Genomic DNA, 23,034 nt, shown 5'->3' with positions numbered 1-23,034 from the left:
TTTGTAAAAGCTTTTTTGGGAGTGGAGTTGCTTTTATCAGTGTCCGATATCGAAATCGAAACTTCGGGGACAAATCCCTAAATTTGTTTGTCAACGCCTTAACAAATATAGGTAATATGAATACGCCACTTCCTTCACACGGAGAAACATAAGAGGTGTTACGTCTAAATCTCGTGAGGACCACGACGCGAAAGATACCAAAATTTGGTATTCGCTTTTATTTTTTTGATATAGTGGACTTGGAAAAATATCATTGACTGAGGCGTTCCCTCGCATTTTTCGTGGAATCAGCAGAAATGCTGTTAAAGCTACTTTCTCACGCGGGGAAATGAACCCTCTGGTTAAAAGCGACCAAAGTTAGTAAAAGATGACGTAATGTTTTTGTTCCAAATGTGGGGTGGACTGGAATTGAGTTGTAGTCGCAGGGGCTTCTGTAGTCACGCGGGTCATTGTGGTCTTGTTCTGAACTGAAACTTGTACTTTGGTGTGATATCAGCCTATTTTTACCGAATTCATCGCATCTAATCGCTCGGAACTTTAATTAAAGGTAAGTTCATAGCGTTATTAGAAGGTCTGTGCTGGTGTGTAAGCCAGATTTTGCCTTGTACTGCTTTATTTTGTTGGAAATTCGGAAGGAAGTTAGTCGATGCGTATTTTACATCGCCGCCATATTTGTATCTCTGACACGTTTAAATCGACAAGATGGTTGTAAGATTTTCTTGTTATTATTCCCTAACAGCTCTTTGTGTTTGAGAAAGAAGTGCGGATTATTTTGATTACCTTGTTCGGGATGTCAGTGACAATTTCGGCGTTTCGTCTGAAGCTAACCTTACCGGAAATTCACGAACGTTTGACTCATCTTTACGTATATTTATGAGAATGACGTTTAATTTTTGCATTTGGTCATGCTCGAACGCTTTTTTTTGAGCGGATTTTGCTCATCATAATTATGTTCTGTTTCAACTCGAGAGCTCTGTATTACAATTTTTCTTTCGCAGATGGAAGTAGTCGTGAAACCACCATTTGTGTCATGTATTTCGTGTCACATAGTTATATCAACAACTTTCCTTATTTGAGAAACTAATGTTGTTTTCCTGGTATGGAAATTTACTTTTGTTTGTATTAAAAAATTTGAATCATCATTAGGCTGCTATCCTTAGCTGCCAGGATTTCGGATTAAGAGCTGTGCTAAAGTAAACTTCGCGCAGTTGAGGTGTTACAAGCTCCCGAGTGGAACTTGAACCGGCTATGCCCCGTCGCACTTTGTGCGTTCAGTTGAACAACATGCAAATTTTTCGACATAACGCCCTTAAGTAAATTTTTCTGTTTCCAAAATATCTTAATTACGTAAGGCTGCGATAAAAATTATTTCATCGTCAACGGTGCGAGATACACCGTGTTTTGGCAATATGTAATGGAATATTTAACATTGAGTTCAATTAAGCTGAGCTTACTTGCACTGTATTTCGTAATATTATTTTTAATCCGACGTCTTGCATCTTTTTTTGTGGCCTAGAACATTCCTTTTGTATTACAAGTCTGTCTCGTAGTTTATTCGAATTTAAATGTTGTACGTTCCAAACTACAAAGCTTAATATATTCGTTAATATATTCGTTAACATATTCGTTAACCATGCAATCATAATTCGTTATGTAAATACAAGCCTAAAACATACATTTAGAAAAGTTGATTGCTTGGAAAAAGTTCTGTTGAGATGGTAATGTTACCCAGGGCAGTGAATCATTTTGGCTGTTATTTTTCCCAGTTTTCTTAACTATCCTACAATGTCTTGATAGGAGAAAGTGTCGTTTGAATTTTGCCTTGTCACTGTTTGCTATGTCAACTGTTTTGTGATCACCCTTACCAGTCCCAAGAGATTTTCATTCATTCTGATCAAAAGAATTGTTTCTTAAGACTGATATTTTGAAGATAAATTCAAAGCCCAGGAGATATTTTGTACACAAGTTTATAGACCAAGGTTATCCTCTGGAATCTAATATTTCCTAGCTTTCTGGTTCAAGTTAGCAGAATTTGACAAAGAGCCATGATATTGTATATTCTCATTGTAATAATTCTTTACCAAACTTTTCTCTTTTATAATTTTTTTAAGAGGGCCGTTTACAGGATTACTCCCTTAGAAGATTATGTATTGACACTTATAGGTTTGATCTTCGATAAATCCACATTTTAAACTGGAATCGTAAAGCTTTTACACCTAGAACAGTTGGACATTTAAGGACTTTCAATGGCTGCGAGGGGAACGGCACAGCGCCCCAATGGAGCTGTACAAGGAAAAATATGCCAGTTTAAGTTGGTACTTTTAGGTAAGAATTATTTTGACACAGTTTAATGTCAGTGTGTTATTGGATCTGCAAAGAACTCTACCTGGTTTACATGTGACATATATCTTTCATACTGCTGTAATGGACAATTTTGAAAGACATAGTTGTGTAGTCCAAACAATGATAAAAAAAAATCTTGGGTCCTGTTGAGTTTGTTGTTTAAACCTTTTAAAGGCAGCTCCTCTTGCAGAGCTGTCAAAAAGATTTTGAGTAACTGGACTGTGATATAAAGTAGGGCCACATTAAGGATCACAGGCCCTTCCGCAGGTAAGGGCTTGGAGGCTGCTGAGGCCCTAAAGTGTTCAAAATAGCTGGTGCATTTTTCAGAGTAAACTTTGAAATGCATCGGTTGCCAGCTTATTTTGACAACCCTCACTTGAAATTTTTAATGAGCAACTATATCTGGGCTCCTCTCTCCATGAATTGCACTCAGTTTGGTTATACATGTACACCATACCTTATCTGAGCTGAAAGGAGAAAGGAGAACAACAGCTCTGTCAAAAGCCACTTTTATATAGATCAATTGCCTTGAGTGAAAGAGGACATTGCATCATTTTTTAACATTTTTGACAAAATGAGGTGCATGATTTCATGTTTTTATGTGTTTGATTTCTAATGAAGCAGTAATTTGATTTTGATTTAATCAGAAAAATAAAATTATATTTGCAAAACTTAATGTTAACTGAGTTCTCTTTTGATAATTTTACATGACAGTTTTTGTGTAGCCTGCTTACAATGTTATCTTGGATCTCACAGGTGAATCTGCTGTTGGAAAATCAAGTTTGGTTCTGAGATTTGTCAAAGGGCAGTTTCATGAGTATCAAGAAAGCACAATTGGAGGTGAGTAGCTTGGAATTTTTCTCTGTGTGAAATGGGATGGCAAAAATTTTCAACTGATCGATATTTCTTCTGTATTTTCAGCGGCATTTTTAACACAGACAGTGTGTCTGGATGACACCACAGTCAAGTTTGAGATCTGGGACACAGCAGGTCAAGAAAGGTATCACAGCTTAGCTCCAATGTACTACAGGGGAGCACAGGCAGCAATTGTTGTTTATGACATCACAAACCAAGACACTTTTGGCCGGGCAAAAACATGGGTGAAAGAGCTTCAGAGACAGGCCAGCCCTAATATAGTCATAGCACTTGCAGGCAATAAGGCAGACCTTTCAAGCAAGAGGATGGTTGAGTATGAGGTATATAGATCATTGTTTATGTGATTTATTGATCAATCCTTAGAAGTGGAGCAGTGAAAGGGTTAAATTTAACAGATAATTAGTGTTAACAACTGAGTTGAAAACATAAATTGGCCACTATAAAGAGTTTAAAGGCTGGTGTTTCGAGCGTTAGCCCTTCATCAGAAATGCTTGAAATGTCAGCCTTTAAACACTTTACGTTGGCCAATTTATGTTTTCAACTCAGTTAACACTAAGTTACCTGTTGTACTCTCCCACTGATGCAGCACCACAGTTTCTTACTTACCCCCTTTAACATTTGAATTTTTGTTCTGCTGATTAGGATGCTCAGTCATATGCAGAAGATAATGGTCTTCTATTCATGGAAACTTCAGCAAAGACTGCCATGAATGTGAATGATATCTTCTTAGCAATAGGTGGGTGTTTCATTTTCTCGTCAAGCGACCTGCTTGTGTGTTTTAACACTTATATCCGTGGCTAAAGAAGGGCACATCATTGATTGTTTTTTGGTTTTTGACTTTATTTTTAAAATTTAACTGTGCAACACAGGTTTTCCATTTGAAAATGAATTAGCAGAAGGATAGTATAGAGTAGCAGTGAAATGTCTTCTGTCCCTCTTATATTTGTAGTGGTAATAGGACCAATTGGAGTCCAATTCGGTCTGTAATCATACAAGTGATTAACAAAATTGGACAACTGCAAAGCGGGAGTTTGATTTGTTAATTACGAGTATGATTACAAACAGAATTGGACGATGTGAAGTCCAGGTACCAGTCAATCAAAATTATGACAAAATTTGAGGAAAAAACTAGACATCGGTTTTACATTTTCATAAAAAAGAACAACAGATAACTCAGCGAAATGCAAGAAAACAGTGCACATACATAACGTGTTCTGTCTGCTTACATGGGCATGACCTGTTAACTGTCCCTTTAACTGTCCTATTACATTGTTCAATTACAAGCATGATGCATACACTGTCTTATCAGTGCTCAAATTGGTCTGGTGATAACAAATCATGAGAATTTTGGTGTAGTTTTAATTAAAGAAGTAATCAGTGGTGCTATCATTGAAATTTTTCATTATAGCAAAGAAATTGCCCAAGAGTGACACCACAGCAGCAGGACCTGCAGCTGGTGGACGACAGCCCAGAGGTGTTGACCTCAGGGAGCAGAATGAACCACGAGAAAGTGGTTGCTGTAAATAGTTACTCTTCCGAAATCCCCTCTTATACAAATCATGTATAAATGAACAATGAACAAAGTGCAAACTAGAATGTGGGTAATGTTACACAAGCAAGATCAACAAACTGCCCTGTGTAACATTAATAGTAAATGTACACACTCTTGCCTTTAATATGCAGTAGTGATTTAACTTAGCATGCAAAAAAAAAAAATTGACCAATTTGTTTGTAACGTAAGGTGACAAACTCTTGTTGTAATATGAGCAATAGTGAGAGTAGCTGATAATGATAATTTGTGGTGTAAGATTTTTGTGGCAATAGTTATGTTTGTTCATCTTGTCTGTGCTTTGTGTAAACTCAGCCCTCCCTACATTCCATTTGTTTTACTAACTTTTTATATATCAAATTTAAGTAGAAAAGGACTGGGTCTGTTGATCTAAGGAAAACCTACTGATCTTAAAGTCTTAGCAGACATTTGCAAAATTCGCACAGAAAAGTGTAATAAAAACTTTAACAGTGATAGGAATTTTTGAAACTCCCAGTGGCTTGTCAGGTAGTATGTTAATATTGTGTTGCAGAGAAAGAAGTTAAAAAGTCTTCCAGAGAGCTGGCATGAACTGTTTCACTCCAAAGACCCTATACCTAAATTTCTTTTCTGTGTTACATACATTTTCTCATATCTTAACTCTGAAATTCTGGTCCCACACCAAGCCAAATTCTCCTTAAGTAGAAGATTCTCTCTCTTCTTGTACCATTCCAGCCTAAAAGCATATCTATTTTGTAAGGAGAAATTACAAATTCATCTCTCAACCCCTGGGAATCATAGGGTGTAATTATGGGTTGTGTTTGAAAGACCTCATTGAAGAGTTAAGATCCTGCACAACTTGATTACATTAACAGCAGTGTATTCCTTTTAAATATTTGCTGGGAAAGGTTAAAGAGAATTAATTACAGCACCTTTGTAGGATAATGAGGGATATTTACGCAAACAAGTTTCTGTGACTGATCTCTTCAATAAGCTTCTTCAATTGTACCTTGTGAAAAACCACTGGCTTGCGAATTGTAGCTTAGTTTCCCTTGAGTTTCCAGCCTTCGCAAGTGTACTACTGGTGCTACGGCTCTCGATAAAATGACGAGTCTACAGTCTTAACTAGGCTCGTTGTTTGAGTAGTTTGTGGCAGTCATAGAATTTAGGATACTTGTAATAAAATATGGTACTGACCTTTGTCTGCACCTCTTTTTTGATATCTTAGGGTGTTCATAATAATGATATGGTGAAGTTTTGTCTAATAAATTGAGTATGGTAGATTGTCAGTTGTACTCAAGTAGGTCATGTTTGTGTACATTTAACTGTAACTTGATTGATGGGATTCAATGTTCATGGGTTTTTTGCTACCAAAAGTCCCTTTAAAGTGTTGCTATGGTGGTAATTACTTTGTTGTTGGTTTTATTTTGCCGGGTAACAGGTCAAATACATAACAAAATCAATTTACCTTAAAATATTATTATACAATAGAAAAACATAGTTGTTTCCGCTTTAAGTTGTTCTTTCTCTCTGAGATTTTGTTTTTCAAGTTGTCAAAGCCAGATTATGTCGGGTTAAAAAAAACAAACAAACAAAAAAACAATGCAGCACTATTACTTGTGAACTAAAAATGTCCTTGAAAAGAAATCTGTGATTCAGTATTTTTTTTTCCTCCTGAGAACAGTGTGGTCTACATAATTACAACGATCTGTAAAAGATATGCTATTCGTCATCGTCATCGTCATCTGATTCCTCAGAGCTCTCCCATCTGCTATGCACAGTGATAGTAGAGTCAGTGTCTTCAATTTTCTCCTCCTTAGGTTTTTTCTTCCTTGCTCCCAAGAAACAGGCGATCAGAGCAATAAGAAACAATGTCCCCCCTCCAGCCGCGCCCCCAATCGTCATGATCTGCTTTATTTTTTGTTTCTGTTTGTATGCCAGGTCCTCGACACACTCGTGACCATCACCAGCAAATCCTTTCACGCAAGTGCAAGTGTAGGAACCTCTTTCATTTTGACAGACGGCTTTGTGGTGACATGGTTTATCTTCACATTCGTCTATGTCTACAATTGTCACAAGAGAATATAAACAGAAACAAAAAAGTAAAACAAAAGAAAATATTTGAACCGATATTCAAGCCGATGGCGCAGGCTTCAAGGTTATGTGCGTAACCCACCCTAAAAATATTCGGCCACTATCAAGTTGGGGGGGGGGAGGGGCAGGGGGGGGTCACAGCCTTCCACTTCCCGTACCACGTTTACACGCCTCCCCGTACATTTGTGCCTGTTAGCCTCCCGACTCCCACTTATTTTCTAGCGTTGCATCTTTCTGGGGAAGGGAGGTAGTGTTTTTCAAGATGAACATTATTACAGGTCAGTCCAGTTTATCACTCTAACATCTCACTACTGAGAAGACAGTCTCATTTCACTGTGCAATCTAATAGCTATAGCTGTTTCAAATGTTTACTTGCATATAGAAATCCCTAATATGCTAGGAATCATTCCATTTTGAAATGAAACCGACGTAACGCCAAGAGTTCGGTACTCCTAAATCCCTTTTTCAAGTTTTCCTAAGTGCATATCAATCGTTGGAGCGTGTGCGATAGAACTTGAAACGTTTGTATGCGCATGCGTATTGGTATCTCCGACCTACTGTCTCACTTTGGTAACGCCATATCGCTGAATAACGTGCTCGTACCTTCACAGTAATCCGCCTCCAAATGCATTACAAATCCTCGACGACATTTGCACGTATAAGAACCTGGTGTATTTTTACACCTTGCTCCTTTTCGCTTGCATTTTGTTCGAATATCTCCTTTCTGACATTCGTCCAAATCTACGAGTCAGCAAAATATTTATTATTATTTATTAATGTTGTAATTTACCCTACAAAATAAATAGGGAAGCTGGTCATATCTCGAAAGCAGTGATTTTTCGAAAGATCCTTCATATTAACTTTTACGACATATTTTTTTTTGTATTTTTTAAGGTCGTTCTCTCTCCTCAAAGACGGCATTCGTGAAAGATTGTGTGAATAATTCAGAAGTATAAATATAGGGAGAAATTGGATGCTGGTCACTCTTGAAGTTTAAAAGTTTTTAACCCTGTTACTACCAGGAGTGACAAAAAATTATTTCCCCTTGCTGTATCAAATACATTTATCTTCATTTATAACTGAGATACTACGAGCCTCCTGATTGGTTAAAAACCTATCGTATTATATTGCACTGGTAAACGCATAGAAAATGATCTCGAAAAGTTTGCAAATCAATCGCCTGCGGCACGTGATTTTCAAACTTTCCTCGTATTCTCTTAACTGTCCGCGTAGGTTATTGCGCCGGTAAACTGATAATAAGCATCCTATACACGGCTGGAGTCAACGATATCGAGAGAGTAAAGAAAGAGGGCAAACTATGAACTCGGTTGCAAAATGAAAATTAAATACGTAGAAACAAAGGGAAGAGAACATAGATTTGCATTTTCTACCTTGACAAGAGTCTTCAAGTGTTGTAAATCCTTCCTTACAAACACAGTGGTAGGTGTTATTTTCTCCCTGCTTCACACATTGTTTGTGTTCGCCACATTCCTCCTCTGCTTCAGGGGCACAGTTACTGCTTACTGTAGGAAATCGGTCAGGTGAAAAAAATAATTGTTGGTCGTGTTGCATGTAATGTCACTTTGATCTTATATCACAGAGGATACGTGGAGGGGACATACATGAGGCATGGACAACCCGTTACGTTCTTACCACATGGGACGGGTTTGGCAGGAAATGCAGAATTATAGTACCCACATACTACTTGCGTTATTGGCATGGCTTTAGTCAATTTGGGTACGACATTTTAGTCGTTTCATTAGCCATAGAGGACTTAAAAACAAAATCAATAATTTTCCTAGCTCCCCTTACATCTTTCAATCTCCTCTGATGTAAAGACATTTTAATTCTATGGAGTCCTACTGCATGAGCTGAGTAACGTATAAACAAAATGGTGTTAGTTAGAGGCTGTTTGCTTGTATTTGTTTCAAATCACTCGCTCTGTGATTGGTCTAAGAAACTACCACCCCTCTCGACCAATCAGCAGGAACAAAACTAAAAGCGACTGCAACTTGGTCTTTCATGTTTTCCTGCGCTTCAGACAAATTACGTTTGAGCTGTCGTTGTGAATTTTCCCTTTGTTCTGACTGGACGTTGTGTTAACTCTACCTTCACTGATTTACTCGACATGCAATCGAACAGGGCTTTAAGTGGAATCAGAAAAAAAATATTTGGATCGATAGTAAGGTCCATAACTTAGGATTGCAATTTCTCTATTTGCCAACCAAATTTCAACATTCAAAAGGGGAAAAAATACGAAAATAAAGACCATTTGTTGCTTATTTTATCGGAATATTTGAGCAGAAATGTAAGTGACTCACCTTCGATAACAGATGTAATGAAAACAAAACCAGTCAAAAGAACTATGAGCAAGGAAGTGTTTTTCATCGCTGCATTTTAAAACCTGCTGTATCTGGACAAAGAACTATGCGTCAGTGGTTGGCACAAGTGGAACTAAATCAGACTACAAACAATATGAACGTTTCAATGCTCTTAAGCTGTGCAAATTATACCGCAATAATCAAACTGCACTGTTTTACCACTTGTCTTGTTTTTCTTAGTAGTCCTTTCAAAGAATGGCTCGTAAACTACCACTATTGATGATAACGTTCTTCACTGACACTAAATAAGGATGACCTTTCAGCTTTGTCAAAGTTTGAAAACTGCTTCGTTTTTAAACGCGCGTGATAAACCGTTTGCATTCGCTGACCGTGCGCGCACTTATTGGAAGAAGGATTTTCGCGCGCAATCGCGACAACGTCATGAACTTGAACTGACAAACAAAAATATATTGTACCTTTGCTTTTCGTCCGAAAGAAGTATCACCTAAAATATTTTCCCGATCTTAACTGCAAACCGAACAAGGCACACACATACACGTCACAATATTGTTTTCATTATTAGAATGTAATTAAGTAATTAACGTGCTATCCGCACGAGTTCGTAGGAAGACGTTTTTTGCGCCGTAAATCGAAGTTTTAAGTCATTGAAGACTATTTTGCATAGTAATTGAAGGTAGCAAGGCATCATGGAGAGGAAATCCACTAAAAAGCTGCAACTCTTTCTCAGCCAATGAAAAATGGGCATGTTAATGAAATATTGTCAGAGTCGCACGCTTTTACGAAGTCACGCACGGTTTTTAGTCATAACCCTACAAGCTATGTACTTTATTTGTTCAACAATTCATAGTATGTAAACGTGTTTTTTTTCTTTTGAACGGCGCAAACAAACTTAAAGTTTAGAAGGTTTTTTTTTTCATTCTAACCAAATGTGAAGGATTTCTCTTCCTGTCATCTAAAATGCCTTGAAATGGATCAAATGTGTATCGCGTGGTTGGTAGACTTATTTTGCTAATATTTATTTATCTTGAAGTTCAACTGTACAATGAAATTCGGTCTAAACGATATGCTACTTTCATCATTTTACTTGCAAGTTGAAATGATGGTTTTGGGACAAAGGTAGTCTATTACAAGAGCTTACATGACGTTGCTGCAAGTTTTTTGAGCTAAGCATGAATCTTTAAAAAATATTGATATTCCATACACATGATATATTCCTGAGTGCTCTAAACCTGGGGTTAGGTTCATCGCCGGGAAAAATTAACAAGTGCTACAGAAAGTAACACATCCAGGGATGCTGTTGGTATAAAAACTCCATTTACGAAAAAGGAGGCTAAGGTCCAAACCTTGTAGAAAATATGTATTAAACTTGTTAAATTAACGACAACATTTGGCTAAAACGAAAACTCTGAAACTTCTTAAAATTCCAAACAAAAGGGTATCAAGTTTGCGTGAACGAAAGCTAAAAATGAACTGACTATACTCTGTGAAAACAAACAACAGAAGCGCGCGGAAAGTGTCCATATCAGTCGTCCAATTTTTGGACATGATTGGCTAATTTGTGAAATCACGTGCGGCGCGTAAATACAAAAATAATTATAACCATTACAAATTCCACAAACATTATTATTGATGCATTCGCAGCTTCATTTTTCACAAATCATTCTGTACAGTTGTAATCGGACAGTTGGCTGTAACTGGACACCTGTAATCAGACAGTTGAAGCAGCCAATCATACTAGGTTCACTCAGCTAATCCACCAATCACAGAAAAGAACAAAAGAACCATAGCAACAACCACTTATCCACGGAAAACTGGGGAATTTCCAAAACGGAAGAATTTTCAACTTAACACATTGTCTCCACTGGAGATATTTGTTCAAGGTGTATTTTTTTCGTTTCGGAAATTGAAATGGTTATGATTAATTAGTAACAAGGCTTCTTGTCGTCCAATTCTGTCTGTAATCACACTCTTGATCAACAAATTGGACTCCTGCTTTGCAGTCGCCTGATTTTGTTCGTCACTCATATAATTACAGACCAAATTGGACTCCATTCGGTCCAATTACCATTATGATTACAAAGGGGGGAGAGAAAGAGATAAATCGTAATTTGAAATTTAAAAACGAGAGATGTTTTCTTCACTTGGGTCAACCTCAAGGATACGATATTCTCGTGGGTTCTTTTAATCCTCCGTTTGAAAAAGACATGTATTCTATCTTTTTTGACCAAAATAGCAGTTGCTATTGAAGCTGACTATAAAATCTGTGCAAAGCAGGGCTATCAAAGATTTAAAGAACATGTCGCAATGTATATATTTTTTATATAATCAGCATATAATATAAATAATTACAGATATATTTATGTGTAATTGTATAACATTATAAAGCATTTTAATGTTAAAATTTCCACTCTTATCTAATAGCCTTGAAATTTTCAATTTGTCTTCTTCATTAATTACTTTTATTTTACTATTATTCACAATTATTATCATTAATGGTTTTCCTTAACATATAAAGACTATGCCTGGTTAACTAACATTTCAACCAGAACTATATTCTAACGAGCTTCTTACAAAAGCGCAAAAAAATTTTCCCAAGCAGAATTTTACTCCAAGCCACAATAAAAAGCTCTTTTTTTTCTGTGATTACATTTGAAATGAATTAATTACAATTAAACAAAAAATATTCTTGTGTTTACAAAGAATGCTGGCGTAAAGCTACTGATGACCTGGCAGTTCAATACCTGGGCCATGTTGTTGAAAGGGCAAATAATACTATCCAAAAGGTAAATCATTATCCAGCCGCTAAGTGTTATGGGTTATAAAACAGACAGCCCCATTCACCAGATAGAGATTTACCGAGCAGATAGTGTCATCCACCCTTAAAAATGCCAGAGCCACCTATCGCTCTCTTTAAACTCTTTAACTCCCAAGATCTGATTGCTAATTCTCCCCTCTAGCTGCTACACATTTCCTTGTAAATTAGTTACAGGAAATTGGGTGTTAGATCAAGATGACAACTTATTCCTGATAAGTTTGAGTATTCTCATTACATGTTTGGAGGATAATGTATGGATATTATAGGGAGAAGTAACATGTTGATCACTTTGGGAGTTAAAAGGGTTAAGGAATACAGGACATTTTGCACAAAAGACTTTTCGCACATTGTGCGAAATGACCACTAAGAATTGTGCAAATGGTCCAAAACTTGTGCTAAAAGACTTGTGCGAAAAGTCTTTTGTGCGAAATGTCCGGTTACCGGGTTAAGCAGTGGTCTCCACAGGGTTTGTTTCTTGAGATTTGTCTGCAAGCTCCTGCCCTTGAGTGAAAATCAAAGAACTGGTGGCATTCACTTGATCAGAAATGTTTATTGTATCACAGAAAACAAGTGAAGTGTTGAGCAACCAAATCACAAGTGACAAGTAACCCAGGCCCTAGGAAAAAGAAAAATAGAAAATTACAACTAATTTTATTATTGGTAAGTTTTACTCAAGCCAAGAGGTACATTCAGCCAGAACTTATCCTGGTTTCCACAGCAGGAAGCAACTAGGAGTATTACAACTGCCCCCTGATACCGGTGAATTGTCAGGGAAGGTGATTGAAATGCTGGGGGGGGGGGGACCTTGTCCATTCCAAGGTACCCCCCCATCAGCATTTAATTCACCGGTATCCATTTATACTCCTGGATAGAGAGAGGCACTGAGAACTGAAATGTTTAGCCCTTGAAAATAACACAAATCTGGACCTTTGGCCACAACTCCAGCACAATAACCCTAAAGTCACCACATTCAATTGGTGAGAGATACTTTTACCTTACTTGAATAAGAGAGATTGTAAGTTTTGAGCTCAGTAGAAGAAATTAAGAGGGTTTTTTTTTCATCTTGTCACCAGCATGGGACATAGAAAAAAAAAACAGAGTCCCCATGAGGAATCGAGCTCAGGCCTTCAGGTTCTGGGCCCCAATGTGCTACCACTGAGCCACAGAGACTCTATGGTGAGCGAAGCCCAATATGATGTTCATACATAACATGCATCCATACATACCACTATGATCAGTGATGTTGATTTACAAACATTGTAGCGTGGAATCCAAAGGTCTGAGATTTGATTCCTCGTGGGGACTCCGAAATTTTTCTTTGTCTCACGCATGAGACAAGATGAAAAACACCTTTCTCTACTTTTAACTTGTATCCACAAGGTGTCTTCACAATGTAGTATGAGAAAGGATTTTCACAAATAAATGCAGAAATGAAACAAATGACATTAGGAGAGTTTGAGAGGAATCCCAGAAGAGGTACATGTCAATTTCTGGGTGTGGTGCCTTAGAATTACCAAATGTTAACCTGTTTCTGTTTGACGTGGGAGGTGCCAAACTCTTCAATCAGAACAATTATCATTAGATCCTGTAAAATGATCCCCTATGGGGGGGGGGGTTTACCCTTGGGTTGAAACCAGTTACTGTAATAGTTGAATTATATATTCACAATCATGGTCATTGGGAATGAGCTCACCACTGAAGCAAATAATGCTGAATAATCAGGTAAGAATTCCACACAGTTCTTGCAGCGCACTGGCCCCAATGTTGTGATGACATTTACAATTTCACCCTGGACTTCTTTTTTCAATTCCAGAATGTTGTACAACCAGAGGCTTGTAATTACTGCTACAAGTACTACCATCACAACTGAAATAAATACCTCCTGAAAGAAACCAATGTTGAATTAAAAAAAGCTCTGTTATCAGGGAGGTACCATCTAAAAAGCTGTGAAATAGAAGTCTTCCTCAATCCTCAACCCTTTAATCCCAGAAGAGATTAATGTAAAACTTCTCCCTGTACTATTCATACATAATCCAGCAGACAGGTGAAGAGAAAACTCAAACTATCTGGTAGAAGTGACCTTGATCTGACAACAAATTTTCCGTCTACCCTGACAGGGAAATGTGTCGCAGCTAAAGAGTAGATGAACAATAAGATCTTAAGGGGTGGAGTTGGAGGGTTAAACAAACCTAAATTGATCTCCAAGAGAATTAAAATTTTGCCAAGTACCATCTTGATTAAAAATCTTGATTATCAAACACACTACATAAGGAGACGTAAAAGACCCAGAGGAGAGAATTACCATTTCGCTCTTGGTGGTTATAGGGTTGAACCCCAGCTGCACCTTAGAAAAATTCCCTCTTTAGAGTGGATTTATCTCTATATCTGATTTGTAATTATCCCTACTAGCAACTTGTGTTCATGTAAATCACTTGGGAACACTTCAACAAAATTAGGTAGAAAAACATAAATAATAAATTGTAATTTAGCAGTAGACCTTAACAAAGTAGGAGGAAAGAGAACCAGGAGAATATAGACAAGGGACACAGAAAATTTTCTTCTGCAAGGACAAGAACCTAAAAAAAACAGATTCAACTGGCATGAAAATCCCAGGTTGGGAGATCCCACTCTTCTGTTCAAGACGAGGTGAACTTAAATCAAATAGAGCAAAATTTCACTTACTGCAACTGACACTTTTATTTGCCACTCTCTCATCTTTATTGAATTGCACACGATATCAGCCAGCATAGCTATTGACAACAGTGTCCTGCTTCTATGAACAACACCAAACCCAACAAACCTGTGCAAAAACTTTAATGGCTGGGTCAAAGTGAAGCTTGTGAGTGGCAATCTTCGTCAGGGTAAAACGGACAGTTTCATTGTTGTAATCAGAAGGGTATTTCACCTGATGTTAAAACTCTTATCACTGTGTTCCTTGTCGACCCCTCCTTATCGTTGTAAGTGATAACCAAAGGAAGCAACAGTGCAGCTCAGAAACTGGAAGAAATGAGTCAGCGTTAATCTTTAAACAAGACAGAATTCTTCCTTACAATACTAATACAATAACAACTAGGAAAAAGTGATGAGAATAAAGTAAAAACTATCAATTTGGGGAAAAATTAGTTGATCCAGTACAAATTCTTCTGAAATACATTATAAGAATTAAAAAGTGTTAATAGTAAGAAAGTCATCTACTGGAAAATGCGAATAATAACGTGAATATGAAAGTAATCCTCAGAGGTCATGGGTTCAAAATCCCATGACGGATTTATTTTTTAAAGGCCTTATTTTCATTGATGCTCAAGTAGTGTTCATTACTGCGAAGATCACTTTCCATATTCATGTTTTATTAAAAGTGTGTGGTTGACAGTAAGGAGAATTTCAAAATGATAGGCATATTCTTCATACTGGTTTTCTATAAATTCTCTAAGGCGCTGACAAAATGAAAAACCTAGAGCTTTTTTAAATGGCAATCATTTTTAATCTTAGCGGTTAAAAAGTTAAAAGATTAATTAATGAAAAAATTCCAAGTGTTTGTTGTTCCCCAGAATCCTTCCAAGATTGCCTCAATGCAATTGTTCTAATTCAATAGACCTACCATGGGGATTAAGAGTGCTGGTTAGGAAGATAAATTGTTGTTCAAGTGTTTTGCAGCTTTCCAAACTACCTAGATGTAGTGAAAGGCTGCAAACTGCAATATGTAGTTTAGAATGATTAGGGAGATTAAAGTGTCTAGCAGCTGATTTTTTCGGAGATTGGTCACCTTATCGTCTTCGGGTTTCACCAATGTATAACTTATTGCAGTTAGTGCAAGTTATGCAGTAAATGCAAGTTATGCAGTAAATGACAGTGGCAAAGGTACAGGTTAAAGTGAGAGTGATGTAAATGGATCTCTTGGGTCCTGACATTTTCTCTTAGTTAAGAATGAAAGGACAAGTTTTGCATTGGGAGTGTGCGCATTTGAAAGTTCCAGATTGGTCATTGTTTTGAAATGCAACTTCTAACCAAAAATATTTGTGGAGGTTGTGAAAAGATTGTACCAGTCTCTGCTCGTTTTGGAGTAATTTAAAGTTTTAAGAATGAAAGATTAACTATGTGGTTGTGAGGGTGAAGTGAAGTTGAGGGTTAATTGGAATGTGGTGAGTGTTTTCCTTCTCAGCTGTTTGTAGCACTGACTGTTGATCAATTTTTTTTGGCACAGTGGTGGCTCTGCTTGACCGAAGGAACAAGGACAGTAATGTTTATCAAAACAACTGGCACATTACCTCCAATTTTTCAGAAAAATTAGAGTTGTCACTGTATAAACAACAAAGTCTGAGAGACCATTGAAAAGGTATGGAATTCTTTGACATGGGACAGATGTGAGTATGAATACACGTAGCTATGGAAATCTGTAGGTTGGTCGTACCCACTGGTGCCTAACATGCTGCCTCAATTGAAATTATGATGGCGAGAGAACCAAAGAAAAGAAAGTGTCAGAAATTTCCAAGTATATTTAAGATGTGAGTGAAAGGAATATTTAGACTGAAGAGACTCATGAGAAGAAAAGAAATAAAACATTGAAGTAGTTCAACAGATGAGGACAACATGAAAATCCTGCCAACGCAAATCATGCTTGTCGGTAAAAATGATATTACAAAGCTGCTTTGTAATATAGTAGAGGAAAGGGACAGGAAATGCCAAACTTAATTTTAATTAATTGGGTTTTATTGGATGTAAAAAATGCCCCTAAAGATATACAAAGAAAATAGCAGAGTAAATTACTTCTCCATCAGCCAATTTACTTGGATAAGGGCAAGAATTACACTGGAGCAAATTCAAATATTTGCCAATTTTTGCACGCCTAACAGCTGGACAAGGAAAAAAATTATTGTGTCCCGCCAAAGTGCACACCCGACTAGAAGAGATAGACAGGTTTCTTGGGTACCATGACAGCCAAAGGGTTTAAAAATAACCAAAAGAAGCTGTGAGGCCGGAAATCGGCTCCTTTGAACAATGGAGAAAACGTTGGCAAGTTCGTTCAACTGAGGGGTCACAGTGACTGATTTTTCAATTCAAAAATAAGCTCTAATGTGGCAACGGCTGTCAAATGACCAAAAAATCAAGCAGAGCTGTTTAGAATGAAGACAACATGTTTGATTCATATTGTGAAATTAAACAGACATCAGCCAATTTGATCAGAAAACAATAGATGGCTGTATCAGTGTTTCCGGTGCTGGAAATATTGAGTTTATCGGTGCTGATGATCCACATTGCTTTCTTATAATAACAACTGTGGCTCTGGGCTTTGTTGTACCAAACAATAGACAACATTGTCAGTCATGGGAGTTGTTATCATAGCAGCTATGAAGTCCGGCTCATTTGATTTGTTACAGCTGTGACCTGTTTGATCGAAATTTATTTTCTGGCAATATTCTTACCGGTTATTACTGGATGAACCGCATGTCGAGGAATGTCTTCAAAACACGGAAGACTTTATAATCCTGCAGTCAGAAACCACGAAATAAACCGCCATGATCGTCGATCATATGCGTTATCAAAGTATTATATATTATATAGCAGCAGCTCGATTCATTGGCCTACGGGAAAGTGATGATGAGTTTTTTGGCAGGATAAAATTTCTTGCGTGATTGTCCAGGCGGTTTGAGACTCGAACAAGTGCAAATTAGAACAGTTAACTAACCACCCTCTAAATACGGATTATATCTCCTTTCACTTTCTCATTTTTCTATCTCGTTTTACCGAAACAGCAATATTTAGCTTTTTTCTGGCTGACTACCCGAAAGACGAAATCTCCCAATAATAACTTCAGGATTTTCGGTATTTAAATAAAACCAGGCGTACAAACGACGAGGCTTAAAAAGGGGCTTCGTTTGGAAACAACCGCGTAATCCTTCACTTGTTTTCAAAAGATAACTGCTTACATTGCCAAATCAGTGCTCGCTCGTCAGTTTGCCCTTGTGATGGCTTCCAAAGCCAGTAAATGCTAAACATGAACAAAAATTTAAACGCTTTGCAGGTGGATGTTGAGTGCCATCTAATGATGTACACTACTATGTAGCATGTGAATTAAGCTACTATAAAATGGGGATTGCAGATAATTAACCACGCACTAGAGGGCCTGATCATTATTCCGAATCGTAACATTACTTCAATCTCAATGACCTTCACCCAGAAAAACCAGGATGCCTTAGGATCTTCCATCGTGATTCACCACGATAAAAGCCCCCCCAGGGCCATTGCTACGGAGAAAAATGAGCCTCGAGGCAACTTTAGTAGACGATCTAGCTTCCGTCCTCCCCGTGTTACCCTTCGGTTTGTTTATTACAGAGGAGAAAGACTAGGACTAGTAGGATTGGGGGGGCCCAAGTGGGAATTGTCCCCCAATAGAGATAAGTAGGGACAACGTTATTTTTGGCGTTTCTCATTGATACTGGGATGAAGAATGAGATGGATGGCGTTACTTTGAAGGGAAACCTCGCGCGCCTGTGAGGCTTAGCGTGTCGCACTTTGTTTGACGTCACTGAAGGGATCTACGATATATGTTTTGTTGACCGTCAGAAAGCAACGAAGGGAACTCTTTGTGCGGGACAACCTTTAAGACAATGAGGAAAATTACCATTTTCTTTGTTTTCTGATTCCTGTGTGCGCCCTTTATTCCACTCTAGTTCACGACAAGAAACCGTGCTTTAGCCCTTCGGGAAATAGCCATAAATACAAATGTGAGCTGGAGAACGTCATTTTGAAGCCGAGCGACTATAAAGATCACCTCTCGACTACTATAACCCACCTGTGAGTACAGCTAAGAAAAAAATGAACGAAAGAATGGGACAAGTAGGGCATTGTCTGGGATAAACTGAATAATTTTAGCTCTAGAAGGAAACGGAGTTCTGTTTATTCGGACTTCCGTCTTCTGAAAGTCCGATCGATGAGAAAGAACCCTGGCCCGCGTTGTTCAAATCTGGGTTAAGATGACCTAGGTTTAGCATGGAATTTGATGCAGGTCTGAAAGCTTTGAAAGAAAATTCATTTCAAATCTTTTTGCTTGAAATTTGATCATTGGATGCTCTAAAAAGAATAGGGAAAATTTTCTCTAAAGGCTCTTTGGAAAAAAGAAATATAGAAACCTGCATTAAATTTAACCTGGGCTAGCACTTATGGGCCTTTTGAACAACTTGGCCCTGGTATATCCAGCTTTGATCAACTTCTCAGCCTTTTTTTTCTCATGTCTAACAATCCTTGTAAATAAGAGTAATTGTCGACTTTCCAATTACAAATTTCAACGTAAAAAGGCTAGTTTACTTGAAATTATTTTTATGGCTGTTTCTCAAGATATCAAAAATGCTACACGAAGGAGAAATAAGATATCCAACGAGAGATAAAAAGTGAGATGCATTTGTTTTGATAGGAGTTAACACTAATTTTCTTTCTGTTGTTCTTGGAAGGGACTTAAGCGGGAACATTCTCTCCTCAGCGACAATTGCTTCCGTCGGTTCAAGATGTTGAAGAATTTGTGAGTAATATCATTTTTCAGGTTGATAGCCGGCGTAACAGTCGTTTCTGATTTCTGTTTCACGTTTCTCCTTCCTCTTCTTCCAATCATCCTCTACCACTTCGGTCGTGGTGGTGATAGTAGGGAGTTTAAGGAAACCACGACGGTAACGGCAACGGGAACTTCACTAAACAAAAGGTTAATGAGTAGAACAAATAGCCGTGCATGTGCGTTATAAATCTTTGTGAATTTCTTTGCGTCCTCTGCAAAACAACAACGTGGAATGACCAAATTTTGCGTTGTCTATTTCTAAGATAACGCTGTGCTCCATATTCAGTTTCTAGATAGTTTTGACAATGACTTTAGAGTATTTCGATATTCGTTGGTAAAATATAAGTTCATTTTTTAAGCGACGTTGTCCACGGCGTTGCCGTCGTCGTTTCGTAAACTCTCTAGTCTTTTGCGACCAACGCAGCGGTCAAATCCAGGTTAGCAGTCTGAGTAAATTCTTTTTTTTTTTTTTTTTTTTATCACTTGTCATTCTTCGGGTTTGTTTTTGATCATGTGATTGCGGACGATGCTATTCTATGAAATCCGACCCTGAATGTTGATTTATAATCCTAGCGCTCACAGATTGATTAAAAACTTTTGGGTACGGGATGGTACATAAATTGCTTTGGACGCTACTCTCTCCCCACCATCTCCTCAAGGAGGCTTTTCGTGTCTCTATCATTAAATGACCCACTTTAAAAAAACGATCCTCGAATGATTGTAGCGCTCTCTTCTCCCCGTCCCTTTCCTCCAAGTAAACGGTAAATGGTGCAATAGGCAACAACAGGAATTTGTTTTCTTCTTTGGCAAATGACACCTGCGTTAAATAACGGACATATTTTTCCTCTGGAAACTGGGAAACTAACTAAATTTGTTTCACTTAGAATGTTAAGTGCCGAGGTCAAGATTGGCGTGAAAGCGAAAGAACGTCGGCATATGCTGCGTTCTAACGGTAGCCAATATAAAATCGTGTGGCCAATTGCTGTTGTGTAAGAGTGTTGACAGTTTTTTTCACGTGCTGTTGTATCATTTCCTGAGTGAGTCTCTAGATTCAATTATCTCTGATAAGACTTCTGCTCAGGTTATCGAAAGGTTAGTCATTGTAACAAAAGCTAACAACGGTCTTTTTCATCCGGGTCCTGTAATTAAAAGTGCGGAGAACGCAATCCAAACGATAAATTGCTATTCAGCGGATGAGTGCTAATAAATCGTTCTGTTCTATCCGCCGGCTAGAGATTAATCCAGTAAATAGCGTAATCCAACTCTCGATCAACCAGGTCAAGATGATTGCATATGATTGCATATGATTGCACTCAGATAGAACTAATCACCGATCGCTTTAAGTAGATTTTAATTGAAATTGTATGATCACGCCTTAACCTTGACCCTTATCAGTATAAATTGATCTTCATATATTACGTAACTTTGGTTGCGTAACTCAAGTCAATGCTAGCCTGCATTGCAGGCGTCTTATAAGTGCGAGCTAACGCCAAAAGCTCGCGATCGTTTGTTCGACCGGCCATTTTTGATTTGCAGTCAGCGTACCCCCGCCCCTCTCCTTATTTTTGACCGTCGACTGTCCCCTTGGTATAAGACATAGTTTGATGCTACTCTGGTTTGCAGATTTCACTAATTAGCGCCCTTTTTTTTTCTGACGAGGTGTAAATAGGCGTCAGGAAGCAAACCGCCATCGTCACGATTTAAAGGAGTGTGGGCGGAGTTAATATGCCAAGTCTCCAAACAAAGGCGCTAGTGGTAACGCCGATTAGTGGTGATAATTTTGGAATTATCCCACCCAATTGTGTGGTTAGTTAGGCATGTATGCTCCGATAAAGCTGAATTTTCCTTCTTGCAAAGGAAAACCGCTTTTTGGTGCTCTTTTAACCGTGTACCAAACTGACGTTTGGTCTGTCCGATGTATTCGTTATAACAGTCATTGCAAGGAATAGAATAAATGGCGTCGGTTCGTTGTTCTTTCGTGACAGGATCCTTAAACGCAGTATGGAACTATGACATTCATCTATTCGTAGCTTAAGAAAAGAAAAACTAGTACGGACCATGAGCTTGTATCCTTTAGCACTCCGTAAAGGAGGCCGAAATCTCAACTCGATGGAAGCACATAGTTTTCTTTACAACGGTGATTGAAATACAAATAACAGCGATACTTAGCAATGCGGACTCTGGTCATATAAAAGGACCTCTTGTTGCAGCGTTTAGATCACCCCTGATGAAGGCACTAGACAGGAGTGTCGAAACGTTGGATCTAGGAATTGTAACTTCTTCTGTTACATTCATTAAATCTGCAAACCAGAGTAGCATCATCTGATTGTCCACTTGGTTCCCTTGGTATAAATTTTTCCTCTCCCCAGCCTTCCGCTGCCAATAAAATCAAAGATGGCGGCCATAGTATTCGTTATGCATTACTTAGCACTCGCTAGCCTAAATTACGCCTGCTCTGCAGGCTAGTCAATTGCCGGCTTTCAAATGTCAATTGATGTCTATCAAAGGCGTTGTTTTGAAAAGAAATACTCGTTGTCCATGGATCTGTGATTCCTCTTGTTCCCAATACTTTTTTTCTATAATGCAGCAATTTGATCGTCCAATTTCTAAGCTGGGTAATTTGGCGTGAGAGGCAAGACGAGAGGCTTTTCTCGGGGTAGAGCTAGGGAATAAGGGGGTGGGTTAATGATGATAGGACAGTTTCTGTGTGTAAAAAATCCATGTAAGAAAAAAGAGGCTGGCCTAGGAAATATGTATTTAACTTGTTAAATGAATCACAACATTTGGCTGAAATAAAAACTCCAAAACTTCTTAAATTCTAAACAGAATTTTCGCGAACGCGAAAGCGAAACTATACGAACTTCTTGCAGCTTGCAGGGAAATCGAATCACTAAAGAACGAAATAAGTGTATTGCAAGGTTTGAAGGACTCACGGGAGTTTGCTGAGAAGGAGATTGAACGCCTTAGAGGAAAAATGACGGACACAACCACGACAATTAAAGAACACAGTGAAGACATTGAATTCTTTTGAAATATCAAGTTAGAAGCCTACACGCGGCGCGAGAACATAAAAATCTTCAACGTCAAAGAAGAATCAGTGGAAAATACCGAAGAACTGATAAGAAGAACTGTTACGAAATTGCAAATTCCGAACAAAGATGTTTAAAATATTCGCTTTGAAAGAGTACACCGGATTCCGAGTAGGGCACCAGATCGGAGGTCAAGCCGTCCAAGACCAGTGATTGCAAGGTTTAGCTTCTACCTAGATGAAGAATTTGTTTGTTCATTCCATGAGAACTTAAAAGGAACTGTTATTGGAATCGCAAACGACTTCCCGAGGGAGATTGAAGAAATCCATAAAACGCTCTACTCTGTTTCAAAGAAGGCGCAGTAAAGAGCTTACTTCAATTTCGACAAACTAATTATTGATGGGCAAATTTACAGAGAAAAGGAAACCAAGGAACTCCCCTACTGTGATAATATGATTGACTGA

General features: G+C 38.1%; 2 protein-coding genes and 2 pseudogenes across 3 annotated transcripts; 2 read left to right on the top strand and 2 right to left on the bottom strand.

The window, feature by feature from the left end:
- The first annotated feature begins 405 nt into the window (after positions 1-405).
- LOC131794601 (ras-related protein Rab-5B-like) lies at positions 406-5,944 on the top strand. 2 transcript variants are annotated; one of them, XM_059112136.2, is made up of 6 exons: positions 406-547; positions 2,164-2,325; positions 3,100-3,183; positions 3,265-3,539; positions 3,862-3,955; positions 4,628-5,944. In XM_059112136.2, exons 2-6 carry the CDS (start codon positions 2,247-2,249, stop codon positions 4,744-4,746), a joined length of 651 nt encoding a protein of 216 aa, XP_058968119.1. In that variant the 5' UTR covers positions 406-547; positions 2,164-2,246; the 3' UTR covers positions 4,747-5,944. The 2 variants fall into 2 exon arrangements, with proteins under 2 accessions (XP_058968119.1, XP_058968124.1); XM_059112141.2 differs by having other exon boundaries at positions 421-547; positions 2,112-2,325.
- Positions 5,945-6,469: 525 nt separating this feature from the next.
- LOC131794490 (uromodulin-like) lies at positions 6,470-11,933 on the bottom strand (annotated as a pseudogene).
- Positions 10,661-14,756, bottom strand: LOC131795135 (uncharacterized). The gene is made up of 3 exons (XM_066160813.1): positions 14,681-14,756; positions 13,692-13,880; positions 10,661-12,614 (listed from the first exon to the last, which is right to left on the bottom strand). Exons 1-3 carry the CDS (start codon positions 14,744-14,746, stop codon positions 12,444-12,446), a joined length of 426 nt encoding a protein of 141 aa, XP_066016910.1. The 5' UTR covers positions 14,747-14,756; the 3' UTR covers positions 10,661-12,443.
- Positions 14,757-20,426: 5,670 nt separating this feature from the next.
- On the top strand, positions 20,427-23,034 carry LOC131794480 (uncharacterized; annotated as a pseudogene).

Source organism: Pocillopora verrucosa, chromosome 13 (assembly GCF_036669915.1).
Source record: "Pocillopora verrucosa isolate sample1 chromosome 13, ASM3666991v2, whole genome shotgun sequence".
In the NCBI taxonomy this organism is placed as follows: domain Eukaryota; kingdom Metazoa; phylum Cnidaria; class Anthozoa; order Scleractinia; family Pocilloporidae; genus Pocillopora; species Pocillopora verrucosa.
This window is presented reverse-complemented; position numbering and strand designations above follow the sequence as displayed.